We start from the raw sequence: 21,695 nt of genomic DNA, 5'->3' as shown, positions 1-21,695 counted from the left end.
CTTTGGAGATTTCATGAAATCAGCAGAACATGATTGTCTGGAGTGAGTTTGGGCATTCTCAGTTTGCTAAGCCAGGTGTAGCATTTGGTCTAGCCCATGGAACAATTTCTGTGATAACTGTCCAGGATGAAGAGAGTCGTCATAGAATGGAGACGCCCAAACAACTGAAACATTTACAGCACACAAAGCAAAACCGTCAATACTTAAAGGTGACATAGACTATTTATTACCTCATTAAACCAGAGTAAATCTCATTATGCAGTACTACAAATATCCCCCAGCCATGTCTCCACTTGCTCACGCCCTCATTTATGCATTCACTGAGTTTTTATTTATTAATTACCTACTGTGTACCAGGAGCCAGCCTGGTAAATGCTGGAGTAACAAAGATTAAGGCACAGACTTCTGCCCTCAAGGAGCTCCCAATCTAAATCATGCAGAGAGACACAGAAATGAAGGATGACAATGAATGTGTCAAGAAGGGCTGACAGCAACAGTCTGTTCCAAGGGAGACCCAACCCTGGATTCGGTTCCACAGCAAAGGTTAGTGGCTTTCCTCCTCTGCAGAACACAAATGTAACCAGCATTTCAGTTCCAAGTTACCACCGACCCAGAGGTGGGTCTCAGTCTCATCGAACCCTCAGCGGGGATAGGGTCTGTCCTTGCAGAGGGGGCTGACCACTACTGAGCCTCCTTCTTCCATGGCTGGCCAAGTGAGCTGCTCTGCCCTTGGCATGAGCCCTCAAGGTCTGGACCCTCTTGGCCAGACGTGGGTTTCTGGCTTGGAGGGTCCCTGAAGGTGAGTTCCTTCTCTTCCACTTTTAAACCTTCGCATCTCAAGACCCACTTCTTCCTCTGGAAAGACTTGCTTTTCACTCATCATTCGTGATGTGCTGTTACCGAGCAAAGGAGCTGCTTCACATTCTCATAAAGTGCAGACATCCAGCCGTGAGGATGAAGAAGAGGAGCAAAGAAACTCCATCCCGCACCGTGCTCCCCTCCCCCCCCCACTCAGACCTGCACTCCCGTCTGAGGCCGTGGACTGACGAGAAAGGAATGTGAGATGTGTGGTGCGGCTTCTGAGTCAGACAGCCAGTAACAATAAAGGGCAGCTCTGTAAGTGGAATGTGTAATGCTTTTCGCAGGTTGGTTTCTGCGGAGGTTTAGGATTGAGCAAGTCTCCTTCCCATAATCCCGCATTCCTCGGATGTTCCCTGAGACACACTCCCCACCCTCCCCTCATCACTCTGGAATCCAGTGAGATCTTCTTGTTCGTTGCTCACCTCCATTTCACTCTGCTGTTAGGAGGATTTGATTTCTAACTTGCCTGGCTGAATCCATCCCACCTGGAACACATCACTACAGACTGCCATCGGTCAGCAGCAAGGGTAAAAGCTGGGTCTCTGAGCAGGGAGGCCCAGCGGGCGGGGGACGGAATTTCAAAACCGAGGTCTTCCCTGGTCACTGAGTTAATGTGCATAGTGGTCTTAAGGCCTTTCGATAGAAGCTTTTTGCTTGGTTCATCTAAAAATCAGTCTCTTAGTGTTAGTTTATTAACTAAATCTTAATGATCATTTTAAACTGAATTTTAGAAATGCTCTTAAGATATAAAATTATACAGTGCATTCTCTAAAAATAAAATCTCAAAAAGAACATCCCCTGATTTTACTTTTGAATGAATTCCTCAGTTAGTGTATCTCCACAAATCATTCACACAGAGACAAATTAACAAAAACAGAATTTGTATAAAAATAAGAGGTCTCCATTTGCTAGAAGACCTTATTTTGTCTGTCAGAAATTTGTTAATACAAAATAGTGTCTACTTGGAAAGTTATAAAAACATTGCTACAATGTCATAAATGGTCTACATTCTCTAGGAAAACATACCTTTGGAAATAGTACAACTATTGGGAATTCTTAAAGAAATTCAAGTCCTGGATGTACTGCAGATGAATCCCACACAGGGCAGCGTTAAAACCCTGTCTGTCCTCTGTACCACTTCCAGGAATTGTCTGCCACTTCCACCGAGTGAAATAGAGTTCTTCCTTCTTCAAACATCACCATTGATTTCTGTGGATATTCTTAAGGTGACACTCTATTTAAAAAAAAAAAAAACAAAACAAAAGGTTTAAAAGAAGGTAAACAACACCACTGCCAGCTCTGAAACTCCTAAGGGCTTTGCACCCCCTCAGAGATGATCTCACTATGGTTTGTAGTGAGCTTGAGTTGGGTCCTCAAGAATTTTCTTGGCTTTCTGTAACCTTTTAGTTAATAATTCACTTGTTTCAAGATGCAGGACTTTCCCTGTTGCCAAATCTGACAAGGTCCCACCTTCTCTCCGCTTTCAGAACATTTTTCAACAACACACTTTTATTTTTAAGAAAAGACATATTTCCTGTTATTTGGAACTTGTAAGTGAGACCTCCTCACAAAATAAATAACCAGGATCTATGACCATAAGCATCAAATGGCAGGGGACAGATGAATATTTCCTTGTTTGGGAGAACTATTCAAGATGCTTTCCTTTGGGAATACACTAAGTTGCACAATACTTGCAATTTTTTTTTTTTTCCCAAACACATAAGGGTAAAAAAGAAAGCTAATGCTCTTATGTTTCTTTAATGCAAGAAATGTTCTATGACTTCCTACTAACCCTCGTCATCAGTAACTTATAACATATGATGGATAAATACCAACCTGGAAATCGTGGATGAACGTTAGAAAGTAGAAAATAAAACCAAAGGCCACTGTCCATTCACAGATCGCACTCACTACGTGATATACATAATCCTAAGAGCAACAACAACAACAAAAGAAACAGAATTGAGCCCACATGCATTCACCTCGGTGGACATACTGACATAACAATGGGCAGAGAGGGACAGAGGAAGAAGCTGCCCAGTGAGGATAAACCAACCCCCGGAGGACACACGGTGAGCAAGGCCGCAGGGCTGTGCATCGGTGCAGCTGCCCAGCGGGAACGTGAACACCATAACCCCAACGTTTTCCCTGGTTCTTACACACTCTGGCTTTACAGCTTGTCTGTGGAATTTCAACAGGCAGAAGGACCACAAAATGGCCGAGAGTGGGAAGCAAATGTAGACTCAGTAGAAGAAAGAACTTTCCATACAAAGCATGACTGGTTCTCCCACCGCTGGGAACCCCAAAGTTGAAAGGCAGGCTTGAAAAACACCTGTCTAGTGTCTGTGTGGTTACTCCTAAGATCTGAAGTGTGCATCTAAAGGAGACTGACTTCCGTGTTTCTCTGTTGCTACAGAGAACATCAGTTCAGACAACAGGTCTGCTTGGCGTTATAAGGTTAGCACAGCTACAGAGCGAAGGCTAACATTGATGCCAAACTAGCCTGTGGACTGTCATCAGTTGCAGCCCTCTGATTTCAGATCATAACCTGTATTTTCTTCCTGCTTCAGTCTGCTCTGCTGTCCGTTACAAAGGTGAACAAACAAATGTGCTAGATCACAGGTGGGTTCTTTTCTTTGCTCCACCACAAAGATCTCACAAAGGTGCATCACACTTGATACCACTGCTCCCCTCCCCACAGAGGGCTGCATCCACCCGCTGTTCTCACCCAGGCCACTCCGGGGAGCACATGACCAGCTATACTGGGCGGTCAAGAACCAGGGCCACGTCCTTTTCGAAGGTGATAGGCACTACAACATTAACCCCATCTCACGTCATCCCTGGACAATGAAGATGGCTTATCCAAACAGAAGCAGAATCTGGGGGGAGGGGAGGATATCTGCAGCATGACGTTAACGACAGTGCACTGAAGCAGGGGTCCAGGCTCCGGCCCTACATTCTATTCCGTGAATTGATGTAAAGGATTTTCTTTGCATTTGTGGATATTGGGAACAGAAGGCAATATGAGTGGGATAGCAATTTTTGGAGTGAATAGAAAAATCAGATACTTTCCATATTTTTAAGACAGAAAATGAATGGGGGGGGAGGGGGTTTTTAATTGTCGGAGGATTGAGTAATCTTTCCCAGCAGCAGACTTGTTTCATTTGATTTGTGGTGGAAGGACTCCCCCCAGTGCTTAAAAAGTAAAATACACCCGAGGCTGCTCTGCTGTGACCTCTCTTCAGAAAGAACTTTTTCCTCCTAATTTCTGCCTGGCTGGTCCTCACCATCTTCACACTCTCTCTTTTGCCTCCTGCCGGGTTCCATCACCTGCCAGAATCCTTCCTAATGGGGGAAAATCCTTCCTCAGACCCCAACCAGGGATCAAATCCGTGCTCCCCGGAGTGGAAGCATAGAGTCCTAACCAATAGACCACCAGAGAAGTCCTTGATACTGCTTTTCGAAAAGCATCAGTAACTCCACTTCTGTCTTGGGAAAAAACTTCTGCTCCTCAGTAACTCCCATCTCTCTGTAGGTTAACTAAGGGCATGAGCTGATCTCAATTCAAAACATCTGATTCCTCCTGTCCCCATGTTTGGTCTGGAAATTACCTGTCACTCCACCCTATGCTCCGATGGCTCTTGATCCTGTCCCCGCTAACTGGACATTTCTCCTCGCTGTTTCACTGTAGCTTCAGATTCAACTATTCTAAAACCAAACCCATCCATTTCCCCCATGGAATCATTAATTCCTGTTAGGAACCGAATCTGTTCATGAGAACACGTTCTTCAGTTCACCCAAGACAAAAGCTTCGAAGTCATTTCACTTCATTTCCTTCCATTCTCATGCTACTAATTCCAATGTAGGTGAATCTTGATTTAAAATCTAATCTAGTGGAACTACCTTCTTCCTGCCATCTTACCTCCGGGCTCTCTCCTCTTCAATCCATCCCAGGGGTTGCTTTTGACTAATGATACTCATCCAATAATATTCTTTTCATTTACTTTCCTGTTCAAAAGCCTTCAAAGGCTTATTCTGATCACCTACATCAAGCGCGAGCCTCTCTGCCCACCCCTTAAAGACGTGCACAAACTACTAAGCAGATGCCCCGTCTGCTTTGCACGTCTGCTTCCTCTGACCCCCACACCTTCACTCACATCATTTCCCTGCCCTTCCATCTCACTTCTTTCACTAAGCCTCAATGGTTGAAGGGTTTAACATAGAATTAGAAATTCAAATTTTTAAAAATAATTTTGAAAATGCAGGAACCAGGTTTGACAGTCACATTTAAAACAACTTAAATTTTACCTTTTCTTTCGGATTCCACTCCAGCTTGGTTATAGAAATTAGTGAAGCACAGGCAATCACTAAAAAGGGGGAATTGGTTAAGGCAACTGCAGACGAGGTCCTTTAGTGTTAAAGACTAGATCATTCTTCTAATAATACAACCATTACACAGTGTTCAAATGCTAGTACCAACATATTTACAATCAAACCAGTTGTATCAGCTTCTTACCATCTCAAACCTTAAGTCTGATTAGGACAGAAGTTTAAATACAACATGGAAATAGTCCTTCCTTAGCAACACTTTGGCAGTTATGTATAGAAGATTTTTAATCTGTGGCTACATTTTGCTTGACCCTGTTGTTTAAACTTGCTCACAATGACAGACACGGAAGTCTAATATGGGGGATTTTGGAGTACTCTTTCCCTAAAATACTATTTTCCCTAAATTAAAATGTCAACTACAATTCTCCTTTAAAATATTATGTTCAAGGCAATAGCTTCAAGGAAAAATTAACATTTCAAAGTACCAAAGTATTACAAAGTACCAAGGCTCATATACAAAAACAAGCTTCAGCAAGTTAAGGTATTATTGTTTAAAAAAAAAAAAACAGACTTTTTCCATTGAGTTTTGGGTATGAGTGGAGCCCTTAACCCTTGGCCCGTGCGCGCATGTGTGCTAAGTCGATTCAGTGTCCGACTCTGCGTGACCCTATAGACTGTAGCCTGCCAGGCTTCTCTGTTCATGGAATTCTCCAGGCAAGAATACTGGAGTGGGTTGCCATCACCCCTGCTCCAGGGGTTCTTCCTGACCCAGGGATCAAACCCTAGTCTCCTGCATTGCAGGTGGATTTTTTTACCACAAGCGCCACCTGGGAAGCCCCTAGTCCTTGGCCCAAAGGGTTTACAAATCAAAGAGATACGTCCTACACCTGACATCCTACATCTGACCTAGGGATGAAAGACAAACCCTGAGAGGTCAGTCTAATAAACCCAGGGACTGAGGCTACAGCGCAAGGTGGACAAAACTGTCTGCACAAAGATGGTTGCAACCATTTTGATTGAACTTGGAAGACAAAAGAAAGCTAGAGAAGTAATGGGGATGCTCTTTCATGATAAAGTTTTTGCAAAGAGTTACGAATTCCAAGTGTTGCGTCAATTAATGACGAGTTGAGCACCTCCTCTTTAGAGTCAGCATTCTCTCTCCCTGCCCTTCCCCACCTCCCATGTTTTGCCATTCTTAACACTTCTCAGTTTCTCAAAGTAAAAGTAGAGAGCGTCGAAGGTCCCCTGATCATGTCATGACCATCCTTCTGTTTCTAATAGCTTAATTCTCTTAATTCTTTCACTTAATTCTTTACCTCACCTTTAGTCCCATCAAGTACCATGCTGGGGAGAAGGTGGAGAGGTGGGAGAAAACTCTGGCAAAACAGAGCTGGTCTCAGTTCCCAGAAATATCACAGCCTTGATGGACCCCGGGAATGTGCCTCGTTAGAGAGAAAAGAATAGGGTGCAGTGATGACTCAGAGCGGAGATTAGATATCTGGTTGGTGAAGGCAGCACCGCCAAAAAAAAAAAGCAACAATAATAAGCTGTGAGGTTTGAGGAGCTCTCTAGGACAGCTTCCCAGGCGGCTCAAGTGGTAAAGAACCCGCCTGCCAATGCAGGAGACGCAGGTTCGATCCCTGGGTTGGGAAGACACCCTGGAGGAGGAAATGGCTACTCACTCCAATATTCTTGCCTGGGAAATCCTATGGACAGAGGAGCCTGGCGGGCTACAGTCCACGGGGTCGCAAGAGTCCAACAGGACTGAGCACACAGCTCGTGAGCCAGAACAGCATTATCCCACAGAAACTCAGGCCTATAACTGCAAGTTTTCCATTGCAGCAACCACACTGGCAAAAACAAACAAGGACCTAATGAAATTAATCTTAACATGTCTTACTTAACCCAATATACCAAACATGTTCTCATTTCAACATGTGATACTACAAAGAATTATTAATGAGATGGTTTACATTTTTCTCATTAAGTCTCTGACATCTGGTGTTTCACACTTACGGCCCACCTCTGCACAGACTACCCACGCTTCACGTGCTCCCCAGCCCCGCGTGGCCAGTGGCGACTTAGACTTGCTGGCCGGACAGCTCAGTTCTAGAAAGACAAGGTGGAGAAGGGTATCTAGGTAAGAGAAGAGCATCAGCAAACGCAGACAACAGCGAAGAGCCACACACACAGGGGAGAAAGTGTAAAACTGAGGTTGGAGAAATAGGCAGCCTCAGATCACATGTCTCAAGAAAAGGAACCTGGCCTTTGCATCATTAGTGATTTTGTGAAGCCTTCTGAAAGCTGCAGAAGCTGGATGCAAGATGGACAATTTAGCGGGACGGGCTTAGAGGCATGACCCCAGGCCTCGGTTTCTTCAGGAGTCAAATGACACTGTTTCATGGAACTAATACCGGACAGTTTAAAGATGCTTGAAAAGCTTTGTAAGGAAATATAAATCCATGATGCTAATGTTTAAGATGACAGACTTTTTCATATGGGTGCATTTGTTCAAATTAATTGGATCAACCTGCTTCTGTTCGGGGATTCCACCCCTCAGCAAGGATCCTAGGAACTTCTAGAAATGGGAACTATTAGTATGTGAAACTCTGGCCTGAAATGCTAATTCTATTAAAACTCTTTCATTTTAATACCTAGAGATCTGTCTCCAAAGTTGGAAGCAAGGAAAGCTTTCCTGCATAGAGAAATTTTGTTTTTAACTTTACAAATGGTTTTATAAATCCGACAACTAAAACAACCTAGAAGTTTTGAGGAGATAGGTGTCAAGAGAAAGCATGAATGTCTTCTATCCATAAATAGGATAAGGAAACAGAGAAGGAACTATCTTAGGAACCAAAGTTATAATTTGTTAAATTTCTCAATACTAGGATTTTGTTCCTCTGTGCTTAGAAATTTTTATAATGAAATATTTCCTTCCCTAAATGACAAAAACAAAGTCCCAAACAATTCTTAGACTTCACATTTTGTATAGCTTCAATTTTGAAAGAGAAATGCAAGGCTTAATACTTAAAAGCACATGAGGACGCCATGCTTTTTTTACTCAAGCTTGTCCACCACATACCACAACCCAACCCAGATGAACAAAACCAGCGCTAATAAAATAGTTGCTGCTTTCCAGTAATCTGACACCAATCATCAATTTTTAATGACTCTTTAGTATTCAACATGACTGCAGATTATATTTTGAAAGATGGGAAATTTTCAATTTCCTGCATCTTTTCCCTGAAAGACCAGTTTTATTTTGTCAAATACCTCTTGGGGGAAAGAAAAAAGGAAAAGAAAGAATGAGAAAGAAAACAACAAAAAAGAAGGGTTGGTTTTTCTTTTCTTCTAAGTGAGAATACATAAGTATGATAAATTTATATTTTCCTTTCACATTGTTGACATAGAAAAAAGTGCATTTTGAAAATGAAATCAGTGGTGAAAAGAAAAGGCTAAATGTGTTTTAAATGACTTAGAAATAAATAGTATAGAGCTTTTTGAAACCTCTTAATGTGGACAAGTAAATCAAACCCTCTAATCACAGTCTGGCTTCTTGGGAATCCACTGGGCTATTACTTTAAGTACAATATCAATATTTGATGTCTTTAGCCAACCACTACAAAGAAAAATACATATTTTCACACGGCTCATGAAACAGACCCTGGTGAAGGAAAGTAAACAGAGACTGAAGTGCTCTGACACTTTTTTTCCATTTTCGTTTCACACCATTCTTTTCCCCAAAGATTCTTCTGATTTAACCAGACAAGGTTGAGCTATTTTCCTTGTGATTTGCCCAGTCGTTCTTCTGAAGCCTGCTGACACCTGGCCGTCAGCCTTCGCTGTCTCCATTTTGGGGGAACAGGAGTGAGGAGAAGGGGGCGTCGGGCCGCACGGACTCTGACAAACGCTCAAAGGATACTGGGTATGACCGCCGCGCAGGACACAGCAGAGATGGCCATTCGCACGTGGCATGTGGAAAGGCTGTTCCACTGCGGACAGGACTTGTAGGAGATGACGGACTGCAGGAGCGTGTACACGACGCCGCAGACAAACGCCAGGAGGGCACCACCGTCGTGGACCACGGGGACGGCCAGCTCCTAGAGAGAGCATCACACACGAGCTGTTACTAACTCCACACACACCCAGAGTCGCACACTCACTGGCTCTGGGCTTCTCGTCCCACCAGGCATCACAAAGGCACCTGCCCCGTCTTGGGAAAATGCAGCGGCTTGCAGAAGGTGACCAAGGCCTTTCCAGCATTGAAGTAAAATGCCAGCAACTTGGTTATTCCACAGCATACCCTTGGCTTGCTGCAAGTTGGGCAAAATGGGCCTGGTTCAGCAACAGTATCTTAATAAAACTGGGCAGGGAGGTGTGCAAGCCCATATTAAACAAAAAACATAAATGAAAGAAATAAGAAAAACATATTCTTTTCACCCCTTGAATCTTAGGCACAACTGATAAAGGAAAGATAAAGAAAAGACGAAGCATCTACTGCGAAGGCCCTGAGGTTATTTTAGGAAGCATCTTCTGAGAATCCAGGTACTTTCCACTCTCCATTTTCTTTTCATGCTGGTAAGCAAATCAAATCCAGAACTTACAAACTTTGTTTTCCACGGCTACCCCACCCCTCTAACTAGCACTGTCAGGAAATTTGCTTCCTCAACCCTGGCCAATTCAACACATCCTTTTGGATCTTCTTCTGCAAATTCCAAGAGACCCACATTAACCCTGATGAAGTCAGGTCCAAAGGCCCTCAATTTAGCAGGAGCTGTATTTCCAGTGCGCCTTTTTCTTGGTGGAATACATGTTCTCTCATCCAAGATGTCTTTCAGAAGGGAAATGACTCAGATCAGACATGAATTTTGCATAGAGATTAAGATGAAAACCTTTTTTTTTTTTTAAACTCTCTTATTAAAGATATTGAGTTGACCAAAAAATTCATAGTTTCTTCCGTAAGACTGTACGGAAAAACCCAAATGAACATTTTGGACAACCTAATAGTAACACTAGAGAAAACTGGACTATTCACGGGATTCAACCTCGGGAAATGACTTTTCCAAAAAGGAGACTTTGTGAGGGACACAAAAGCATCGACAGAGTTGCTTGGTGAGAACACACCAAAATACAGCCATCCGTCACCCGCAGGAGAGAAAGCTGGCTGTGAGATTCTGATAAATGAGGTTTCCTCCCACTCAGGAAAAACCACCACTCAACTCTCTCACTTGCCCTCACATCTCTAAATCTTGAGATAACTGCTCATGTTGGTTTGCTCACAGCAGGCCGAAAATGAATTACAGGATATCAAACAAGGAAGTTGTAAAGATATATTTATGGGTCCAATGACAAAGTAAACACTTGGCTCTCAGGAAAAGTTAGAGATTCTATTTCTGGCCTTTATGAAGATATAATCACATCACAGAAGCCTTAAAGGGAACCAAAAGTGTAATTATCTAACCACCCAAGTCTTCTTCCTAAAGTCTGCCCTTTATGGTTTAAACACAGACACCCGCATCACTTGTGATGTTGCGTTACTGTGAGAACGGCCTGGCGGGATATCACACAGGACATAGTGTCCCCCACTGAACAATTCACACCACACTCCACCAGACAAATTATAACTTTCCAGTTCATCACCTTTCCATTAAAAAAATGTCTAACTATATGGCTGATTCATGTCAATGTATGTGTAACTATATGGCTGATTCATGTCAATGTATGACAAAACCCACTGAAATGTTGTAAAGTGATTGGCCTCCAACTAATAAAATAATATTAAAAAAATAAAAATAAAAAAATAAAATAAAATGGAAATACAAAAAAAAAAAAAAAAAAGTCTTTTCCATCGTGCTTTCTACCACTAGAGCTGTCAATTGTATACATGCTTTTTTTCTCACAGACTTTGCCTCATTCTGGCCTTGACATTAACTCTTCCCTAGAGGTTCTGGGCAGACTGCTTCGATTCAAAAGTGACCTCTGCCTTTCATGATTCATGAGATTTTGGGAGACTGTTAACCTCTCTGTGTCTCCATGTCTCCATTGACAAACTACTAACTGTTTTCTGGGGTCGTTATTAGACTTATACAAGTAAAGCATGAAATGTTTTCATAAATGTCCATCACCTAGAAAACTTCACTAAATGCTGTTTGTTATGGAATATAAAATGCACACAATCATAAAGTAAAAGGCAATGTCATCGAGTGGCTTTATCACAAGACAATGTGGCAGCATTGGTGTTTATTTCCTCATGCGTGTGTGCTAAGTGGCTCAATCGTGTCCAACTCTTTGCAACCCTAAGGACTGGAGTCTACCAGGCTCCTCCGTTCATGGGATTCTCCAGGCAAGAATTTTGCAGTGGGTTACCACCTCCCTTCTCCAGGGAATCTTCCCAACCCAAGGACTGAACCCAGGTCTTCTACATGGCGGGCAGATTTTTTACTCTCTGAGCCACTAAGGAAGCCTGAACTTCTTGTGATCCTGTCCATGGGATACTCCAGGCAAGAATACTGGAGTGGGTTGCCATGCCTTCCTCCAGGGGATCTTCCTGACGTAGGGATCAAACCCATGTCTCTTACGTCTCTTGCATTGGCAGGCAAGTTCTTTACCATTGAGTCACCTGGGAAGTGCTTATTTCCTCATATGAGACAACGAGAGTAGGAAAATTCAACAGAGCCAGAAGCAAACCAAGTTTGCAGATGCCCCCCCGGAATCCTTATAGGCTTTGCTCCAGAGAGCTGCAGCTCTGGCTGTCACCTCTGGCCAGTGTTAAGAGGGAAACACTGGTAGCTGTGGACTTGTAACATCCCAAACAAAAACACGCTGGCTGTCGACCTGGGAGGAACATCCCTGCCCTGGGCTGTCCGGAAGATTCTGTGTCATACGGGGGAGGCTGCCTCACCCCCACAACCCAGCGCTGGGCTTCCCAGGGCACTTTAGTATAGTCTCCCCTCACAGACAACACGAATGTGAGCAAACTCCGGGAGACAGTGGAGGAAAGACGAGCCTGGAGGATTACAGTCCACGGGGTCACAAAGAATCGGACACGACTTAGCGACTACGCAGCGAGGACGACAGATGGCTTCCTCCAGGAGCAGTGCAGACAAGGTGATTCCGAGGCCCGCGAGGGGCAGGTGAGGCAGCGGGCTCTGACGATGGTCTAATGCCTGCAGACACGAGAGAACAGGGGGACAGCAAATGGTGCAGGCGGGGGCCTCCCAGGTCCACGCTGGGGGGGGGCGCCCTCCTGCTGCAGCTTTAGTGGACTTGGTCAGCCAGCCAGCGCTGAAGGCTGACACCTTCTTATGGAAGGAAGCATCACACAAGATCAACTCACTTCTGGTGGGGCAATGGTTGAAGGAGTTCTCCTGGGCAGAACTAAAAATCCTCTAGGAGTAACTTCCACGCTGTGGCCACAAAGGGACAAAGGTGATGGCAGAGCAGGCCCTCTAGGGCGCTGGCCTCTGGTGATGGACCAGTGACCATCACCAAGTGACCGCCAAGTACAGACAGCCAGGTACTGCGCATTGTCTCATTGCATCCCAGCAATAACCCTGTGAGGCTGGTACTCGTACTGAGTACTCCTTTGAAATTCAATACGTTTTAAAAATATAAAATATTGTCTCCGTTGACAAAGAGGTCCCACGCTTTCCCTGGAAGAGACCTTGGAATCATAGGAATCCACAAGTTAGAATAAAATAAGTAGGCAGAATTTCCTGGCAGTTTTGTGGTGAGAACTCTGCGCTTCCACTACAGGGGGCATGGGTTCGATCCCTGCTGAGGGAACTAAGATCCCTCAAGCCACACAGCGTGGCCAAATAAACAAAGTGTTCTTCCAACCCTTGACACAGTAAGAATAGATCAAGCAGACTCTTCAGTAGTCATCACATAAGTTAACATGCTCCAATAAGGCCATATGTCAGCCCTGCAACTGATTAGCTGAGTAATCCTGAGCAGATTCTTTCACCTCCATGAACCTAGATCCTCATCTGTGAAAGGAAGAGATCATGTTTCTCTTTGAACACTAGCGGTTCAAACAGTAGCATCAGTAAATATACACATGCTCACATGCAAAAATATGTTCACACTGTTAATGAAGTCATTACAGTGACTGCAGAAGCTCTCCCAGCGCATTAAACCACCTCAGTAAGAGCAGAGAGCCATCCAGAGCCCACAGCAGGGGCTGAAGCATGCTCCTTTTCACAGCCACACAAACATGCACCCCATCTCTCCCAAGACTGACTTTCAATGATAAAGATTTGTTTCTGGGTTCTCCCATTGGCTCAGTAGTAAAAGAATCTGCCTGCTGATACAGGAGACACAGGTTCGATCTCTGATTCAGGAAGATCCCACATGCCATGGATCAACTAAGTCTGTGTGCCATAACTACAGAGAGAGAAGCCACTGCAATGAAGAGTAGCCCCCGCTTGCGTCAACTAGAGAAAGGCCCGCGAAGCAACGAAGACAGCACAGCCAAAAAAAATAAATACATAAATCTAAAAAACAAGATTTGTTTCTAAACAGCAAGCTATCCCAATTTTCATATACTCATTAACTGTTTGAGAGATCTGTTGGCACAAGCGTGCCTCTGCTGTTCTTGCTTCTTCCCTCCAGATACTTCCCTACCCTCCATATCCCTGGAGAAGGGAATGGCGACCCACTCCAGTATTCTCGCCTGGAGTATTCTTGCCATGGACAGAGGAACCTGGGGGGCTACAGTCCATGGGGTTACAAAGAGTCGGACAAGACTGAGTGACTAACACTTTCACTTTTCTTTCCTGATACATATACTCCATCACCCCCAGTAACTGAAAAGACTTCAGGTCGTACCTGGAAATTGGCTACAATACCCATTCCGATGCATCCCACCAATCCGAGAACCAAGGACACCAAGTTAAAAACAGGAGTGCTGAAGTAGGTGGTTTGATTTTGCTTCTCGACTATTTTATATCTTGTGTACATTGTGGCTGCCCCTGAAAAAGAAACAGACTGTGATGAATTTTTAGTGACCTTTTAGAAGGAAAAATACATGAACAGTTTTGTATGGCTTTTACCAAGATTGTATTGGTTGTAATCAAGATTGTAATCAGTCTCCTGATTGCAATAGTCTTCCCATGCCCTCACCCCTGCCCTTGCTCACCTTATTTCCTTCTGCCATCAGACTCGGACTTGGACTCTCTTTCTCTCTTTCACACACACACACACACATACACACACACACACACACACACACACACCTGACTTCCCTGGTGGCCCAGTGATTAAGAATCCACCTGCTGATGCAGGGGACGAGGGTTTGATCCTTGCTCTGGGAAGATCCCATATGCCAAGGGCAGCTAAGCCCATGAGCACAACTTCTCAGCCCACACGCTGCAACTGCTGAAGCCCGTGCTCCACAATAAGAGAAGCCACCACATTAAGAACCCGAGGACTGCAACTAGAGTGTAGCTCCCCAATCTCGGGAACTAGAGAAATACCGCGTGAAGTAATGAAGTCCCAGTGTAGTCAAATATAAGCAAATTAAAAAAAAAAAAGTACCGTGGGGATCCTGCCAATGTCAGCACAAATAGGTCTATACACCTCATCATGATGTACACTGAAATGCCACACTTATCTCATCATTCTCCTAATGATAGATTTCTACATTATGTGCTTTTCCCATTACAAGCAATGCTCAATGAATATCCTTGTTCTTTGGCACACTTTCAGTGTTTCTGAAAGACGAATTCCTCGAAGTAGTATTCCTGGGTCAAAAAACACTATGCTCAATTAAAATGCCAAGTAGTACCTCCAAATTGCTCCAAGACTGAGGCAATTTATACCCCCACAGAGTACGCAATTATTGCAAGCCCTTGTCCTTTTAATGACTGCCAGTGCAACAAATGAAAAATGGCAACCTGTTGGTTTAACTTGCATTTCTCTGATTGTCCGTGAGACTGAGAAACCTCCAGTATGTTCACCAGTCCTTTGCATTTCTCCTGAAAATCGCATGCTTATCTTTTTTTTATTTTTCTCTTGAGTTTGTTCATTTTAAACTTGGAGTTGTTTTTATATACATTAAGTACATTAGTCTATTGTCTTCTATAAATATTACAAATTTTCTTCTGGTCTGTTGTTTGTCTTTAACTTTGTGTATCTTTCATCCCTTAGAAGTTTTAATTTTTTATCTACCCAAATCTGTCAGTTCTTTCTTATTTAGCTTCTGAGTTTTGCCTAAGCTTAGATAAGCTTTTCCATCTTAAAGGTTTTAAAAATATTTTCCTATAATTACATCCAAATCTTCTTATGGTTTTGTTCTTCATGTTTAGTTCTTTAATTGCCACTGGCTTTTGTGAATGGTGTGAGAGGGTACTATTCCTTTTAACTCAGCAAATTTTGCTTACAGAAAAACTCCACATGATATGCACAGATCCATTTAAAATACATTCACTTTAGCAATGTAAATTACAAAATAAGAAATAGCCTAAAATATAACAAAAGGGGACTGAATTATAAATTATCATATGTCCATGAGATGGATATTATGCATGTGTCAGGATAAAGTAGATTTCTATGTATTCAATAGTGTATGATGGCCATATTTTTTACTGAATTTTTAAAGGCAGACTAAAAGCTAATCATTTATCAGAGAGCATTTTAAACAAAGATATTCATGTCAGATTCTGCCTTGCCTCGAAGCAAAAAGTCACACTGGTGGGGAGATGTTGATAATGGAGAAAGCAAGGAGGAGGAGTATGAGGGAGAAAGGCATATATGAGAAATCTCTACATTTTGCTCAATTTTTCCATGAATCTACAAGTGTTCTAAAAAGTAATGTCTGTTAGAAACAGACTCACAGACTTCCAGAAGAGGTTACAGTTGCCAGGGTGGAGGAATGGGGAAGGAATAACAGGGGATTTGGAATGCGCATGTACACACTGCTGCATTTAAAATGGGTAACCAGCAAGGACCTCCTGTGTAGCACGGGCAACTCCACTCAATGTTACCTGGCAGCCTGGATGGGAGGGGAGTTTGGGGGAGAATGGATACATGTATGTGTATGGCTGAGCCCTTCTGCTGCTCAGTTGAAACTACCACAACACTGTTTGTTAATTGGCTTTAAAAAATAATGCCTGTTAAAAAATAACAATAAAAAAGATACATTAACTATAACATTTTACTTAACAGGAGATTGGGAGTTTTTAATTTACTTATAATAATTATTGTGTACTTAATGACTCAGAGGGTAAAGTGTCTGCCTACACTGCGGGAGAGCTGGGTTCACACCCTGAGTCAGGAAGATCTCCTGGAGAAGGAAATGGCAACCCACTCCAGTATTCTTGCCTGGAAAATCCCATGGATGGAGCAGCCTGGTAGGCTACAGTCCATGGGGTTGCAAAAAGTTGGACACAACTGAGTGACTTCACTTCACTTCACTTCACTTCACTTCACTGTGTACTTACCAAGAAATGCAGAGAAGTTTATCATAAATCCAAAAATGCCACTCTCTGGAGGTGTTGTTCCTGTGTCACTGAGAAAGAGAAAGAGACAAATATGTCCAAATTAGTAAAAAGGAATTCAGTTCAGCCCCCTAGGCAGGCACGTAATTGGCAGGTATTATATTGTGTTCCTTCCACGTGTAAAGCCACTTTGAATTCCAAAGATTTGATCTGTTTTGTTCCAAAGCATTTTCATGTGGGCTCTGAAAAATTTAAAAAATCCACTTTTCTTCCCCAGTTTTATTGAGATACAATTTTAAAACAACACTGTATACATTTAAGGTGTATACATAATGATCTGACTTAGATACCATGAAACGATCACCACAGTAAGTTTTGTGAACATCTATCATCTCATAGAGATACAATTTTTTTGAAAAGAAAAATTTTTCCTTATGATGAGAACTCTTAGGACCTACTTTCTTAACTTTCATATGTAACATAGTGAAAGTGAAAGTGAAAGTCACTCAGTCATGTCCGACTCTTTGTTACCCCATGGGCTATACAGTCCATGGAGTTCTCCAGGCCAGAATACTGGAGTGAGTAGCCTTTCCCTTCTCCAGAGGATCTTCCCAATCCAGGGATTGAACCCAGGTCTCCCACATTGCAGGCAGATTCCTTACCAGCTGAGCCACAAGGGAAGCCCATGTAACATAAAACTGTTAATTATATTACCCATGTTGTACATTACATCTCTGGTACTCATTTATCTGAGAACCACAAGTCTGGTCCCCTTTTCTATGAGTTTGTACATTTGTTTGTTTTGAAGTATAAGTGACAATGCTATGTGAGGAAATACTTGAAGTGAAAGGTGGTTAAAGTGAATGGTGGTTAAAGTGAATGGTGGTGGTGTTTCGCAGGTGATTCCACCTGAAAACTCAGGAGTATGTGTTCATTTTGTGTGTGTGTGTGTGTGTGTGTGTGTTCATACCTGCTGAGGTCCTGACTCTTCCAGGGAGGAAAAAAAAAAGACCAAAAGTCACGTTTGAAAAATCTACTATTTGAATATTAAATATATATAAGCACATCATTTTAATTTTTAACATGACAATTTATGCATAAAAATTTACATTGTTGAAAAGATGATGGAAGGCTGAACAATAAATATTATTGATGCTTATCAGCGCTTTATAGAAATAACAAGATATCAAGGGCATACTCATGATGATAAATTATTTTAACAAAAAAAAAGCTTCTAAGAGACATTTTTCAAATGTAGTCTATCAAGGAATTAAAGCTGGAAAGCAGCATTTGGCATGTGCTGGTTTCTATTCTTTCACGCCAAGGTTTACATTTTTATGCTCTCAAGCTGCTCACATAAAGCAGCGTTTCAAAGTGACAGCAAAAGCGTTCCCAACATAAAACAGCTCAGACCCGTCTTGAATGTTTCCACATTTTAAAACAGCTCTGAAATTTAAGGACTGAAAAATGGATCGAGTTGAAAAGATGCACTTCAAAGTGAAGTGTCCTGTATGTGCAGGAAGCAGGAGCCTTTGAGCTTTGTGGACATTTAATATTTGGCGAGTATGAAGAGGTTAATGTTCTCCCTTCCCATGAACAGCCCTGGTCCCAATTACTTCAACTTCAGTGACATCGGACTTCCCTGCTGGTCCAGTGGCTAAGACTGTGCTCCCAACGCAGGGGCCCGGGTTCCAGCTCCGGTCAGGGAACTAGATCCTGCCTGCCACAATGGACAGAAGATCCTGGTGCCAAACTAAAACCCAGCACAGCAAATAAATATTAAAAAAAAAAACCCTCAGTGTGCCTTGTAATTGTAAGAGTTAACATCACCATTTTTCCTACAATAATCCTCTTTCTCACTAAAGCGATGTTGACACGGAGAAGGCTGCCGGATGTGCAGGACGCCCTTCTGAGCACGGCCAGGCTCTGAGTGGGTGAGCAGGGGACGGGAACCAGTGATGGGGAGAGGTGGAGACAGCACGTGTGCGCCCTGGGGCAGCACTTTGCCAGAAGAGTAATTCACACGGGGGAAAGAAGCCTTCTTTTCTCGCCCTCAGGGTATAAAAAAGCAGCTTCCCAGTGACTCATGCAAGACTACTTGTTGTCACAGGTCTGAGAGGAACCTGCCACGTAAGGGGGTAGGCGGAAGGGGGAACAAAGGTGCTCCAACAGGAGATGAGAAGATGCCCAGACTCGGGGACCATCCATCCAGGGAGAGCAAACGGGGACATGTTTCAAGGGCCCAGGCGTGCAGTCCACGTGACATTAGACATGCCATTCGAAAGCGCGGGATTTCAGAATGGTATTTTACTCCTGCTTATCTGTACATTTTAAACCATACAGGCAGAATCTGGGAATTCCCTGGTGGTCCAGTGATTAGGATTCCAAGTTTTCACTGCTATGGGCCTGTGTTTCATCCATAGCCAGGGAACTAAGATCCTGCAAGCCACCCGGAGGTGGGGGGGGGCCCCCCAAAAAAAAAAAAAAGGTGGCCACTTCTAAGAACTTTTAAGGACAGCGTGTGTATGTGCTCAGTCATGTCCAACTCTGCGACCCCATGGACTGTAGCCTGACCCAGAGATTGAGCCCAGTCTCCGGTGTCTTCTGCATTGGCAGGCAGATTCTTTATCACTGTATCACCTGGGAAACCCTTTAAGGATAGTAGTGGTTGCCTACTCTTGTTAATACAAACAGAAGGCTCCCTCTTTCATCTCAGCCACTGACATGCCATCCTGACGAAGAAGAGCCAGAAACTCAGGGTCCATGTGAGTTATGGCCATGGTACATCATCAAACATCAGAAGGACTGGGAGGTCTGGGTAATACGGAGGGCATTCATCACCACACAATCAGCCTTGACAAACATCACCCAGCTCACTTTGGGAAAGTTGGAATGAGGCATCACCACTTAAGAGAGGAATCAGAACTTCTGCCCGACTGTCAACCTTGATTAAGTGTGGACCAACTCGGGGTAAATACGGTCAAAAACAAGACTGGAGCTGCTCTGAACACTGATGTGGTGTGATCCGGCTCCTATCAAGCTCTGAGGAAGAGCTCCCAAAGCATCCTGTCCTTGTAATCAGATAGGGTGGGGGGCCCTGGAGGAAGTGAACCAGATGTAGCTATTTGTTAGAAGAGAAACCACTTTAGGCCTAAGCGCTTCGTGATCTAAGTCTGGCCACAAGGCTTGCCCTTGAACAGGTCTCAGCAATAATGATCTTGAGGGAACAAAAGAACAAACAACTGCCTTCAGGCAAGAGGAATAAAAATAGCAAAGGTAACAAATAATTGTAAAGACTCACAGTTCTGTTCAATAGGAAAGTTAGCCTGAAGCACTTTCTGGAACTGTTTTGTGGAATTCGGTTTCCCTGGGGCGCAGACGGTAAAGAATCCCCCTACCGTGCAGGAGACCTGGGTGGATCCCTGGATGGGGAAAACCCCCTGGAGAAGGAAATGCCAACCATTCCAGTATTCCTGCCTGGGAAATCCCACGGACAGAGCAGCAGCTGCAAAGAGTCAGACAGGACTGAGCAACCGAGCAAAACCCCTCTCCAGGGCTCACCCACCAGATCAACGGGACCCTAAGGGATGAGAATGTTGACCTTTTCTGACCTTGAAGTTCTCAAACTTGGATACTGTTGACCTCTGCCTCAATTCTGTGCTAAATTCCCCTCCACTCAAGCCCCTTCATGAGTAGGCATGTGCTCTTAGCTAAAACTTACCTAATTTTACTTTGGGGGTAGATACTGCTTTGGGAAAGATCCCCAAGTGTTTTCCTTACTTGCTGCAGTCAATAAACCCTTCTTTATTCTGTTCTCTGGCTTGGCTGTCTGCTGGCTTGATACCCACCAAGAGATAAAGTCAGTTTTGGGGGTAACATCATCTGGAAGGTTAAGTTCTTCAGTAGAAGAGCTGAGGAGAATATCAAGGGTGTGTGTGTGTGTAGGGGGGAGGTGGTGGGGAAGTGGCTGTGTCCTAGCAGCTCGAAACCACATGGAGGGAGGGCTATTAAATGTTCACAAGTGCTTTTCTTTAAAACTATATGCATATATATTTTTTCATATACATATCTGTGCCAGGCAGAAGCTGTAAGGCTATGTACATATATACATACATATTTTATGTATATTATATCTATATGAAAGACTTTCTGACCTTAAAATGTTCTTTAAGTCTTTTGGTCTCCACGCGAATATTTTACATAAGTAAATATTGTGTCGCATTTTCTGCCCTACACTAGAATCCAGAGCATAAGAACCAAGGGAGTACCAAGGGAACCTATGGTACTCTTTTTATTTACTTAAAAAAAAAATTTATTTATTTGTTTGTCTGTGCTGGGTCTTAGTTGCCATATGTGGGTTATAGTTCCCTGACCAGGGGTCGACCCCCCACCCCCTGCATTGGGAGCGTGGAGTCTTAGGCAAGTCCCGCATTTTACGCTTTTTACGCCCACAGTGAATGGTCACCTTGTGCAAAAGGAGAGGCAGTAGGACCTGGTTGATGCAGCTGTGCCTGGGCACCTGATTCAGGGACGTGGAGGACGAATGCCAAGCCCGACCAGCGGCCTCCCAGCTTGGCAGAAGGAGTCCTCTTACCCAACTCCCACCACAGAACGCTCTGTCACTGACTTAAGCCCTGCCTGGGTCCCATCCACATCCTCACCTGCCTCCCAGTAAAGAAGGCACTTCCTGGAAACAGTATGGGGATAGGAACTCACTGTTCACTCGCTTGGGGCTTAGAAGCTGTGGAGGCTGTTATGTGTACCCAATTTTGCCTAGGAAATCAATTTACGCCTATATTTACTGTATTTGGAGAAGGAAATGGCAACCCACTCCAGTACTGTTGCCTGGAAAATCCCATGGACGGAGAAGCCTGGTAGGCTACAATCCATGGGGTCGCAAAGAGTCCGACATGACTAAGTGACTTCACTTTCTTTCTTTCTTTCTTCACTGTATTTACATTCTACAAGTTTAGTTCATCACGGAAAATTCCAAGTGGTTTATCAAACATCATTCTCCAAAATAATGTAAACATTAAGCCGGTTCATAATCTACCTGATGCTCAGAGG

The 21,695-nt window shown here is 43.5% G+C and overlaps 1 protein-coding gene across 1 annotated transcript in view; it reads right to left on the bottom strand.

Annotated features, from left to right (window-relative positions):
* Positions 1–203: 203 nt before the first annotated feature.
* DRAM1 (DNA damage regulated autophagy modulator 1) overlaps positions 204–21,695 on the bottom strand; it is a 33,717-nt gene continuing 12,225 nt past the window's right edge. The window contains exons 2-7 of the mRNA XM_065937837.1: positions 16,632–16,699; positions 14,020–14,162; positions 9,113–9,290; positions 5,170–5,228; positions 2,698–2,790; positions 204–2,095 (exon numbers count right to left, since the gene is read on the bottom strand). Of these exons, the coding sequence (XP_065793909.1) occupies positions 2,051–2,095; positions 2,698–2,790; positions 5,170–5,228; positions 9,113–9,290; positions 14,020–14,162; positions 16,632–16,699 (586 nt within the window). The 3' untranslated portion in view covers positions 204–2,050. The remainder of the gene's footprint in view (positions 2,096–2,697; positions 2,791–5,169; positions 5,229–9,112; positions 9,291–14,019; positions 14,163–16,631; positions 16,700–21,695) is intronic.

The sequence above is a fragment of the Muntiacus reevesi genome, chromosome 1 (genome assembly GCF_963930625.1).
Source record: "Muntiacus reevesi chromosome 1, mMunRee1.1, whole genome shotgun sequence".
Taxonomy (NCBI): Eukaryota; Metazoa; Chordata; class Mammalia; order Artiodactyla; family Cervidae; genus Muntiacus; species Muntiacus reevesi.
Note: the sequence above shows the minus strand (reverse complement) of the source record. Positions and strands in the feature narration are given on the sequence as shown.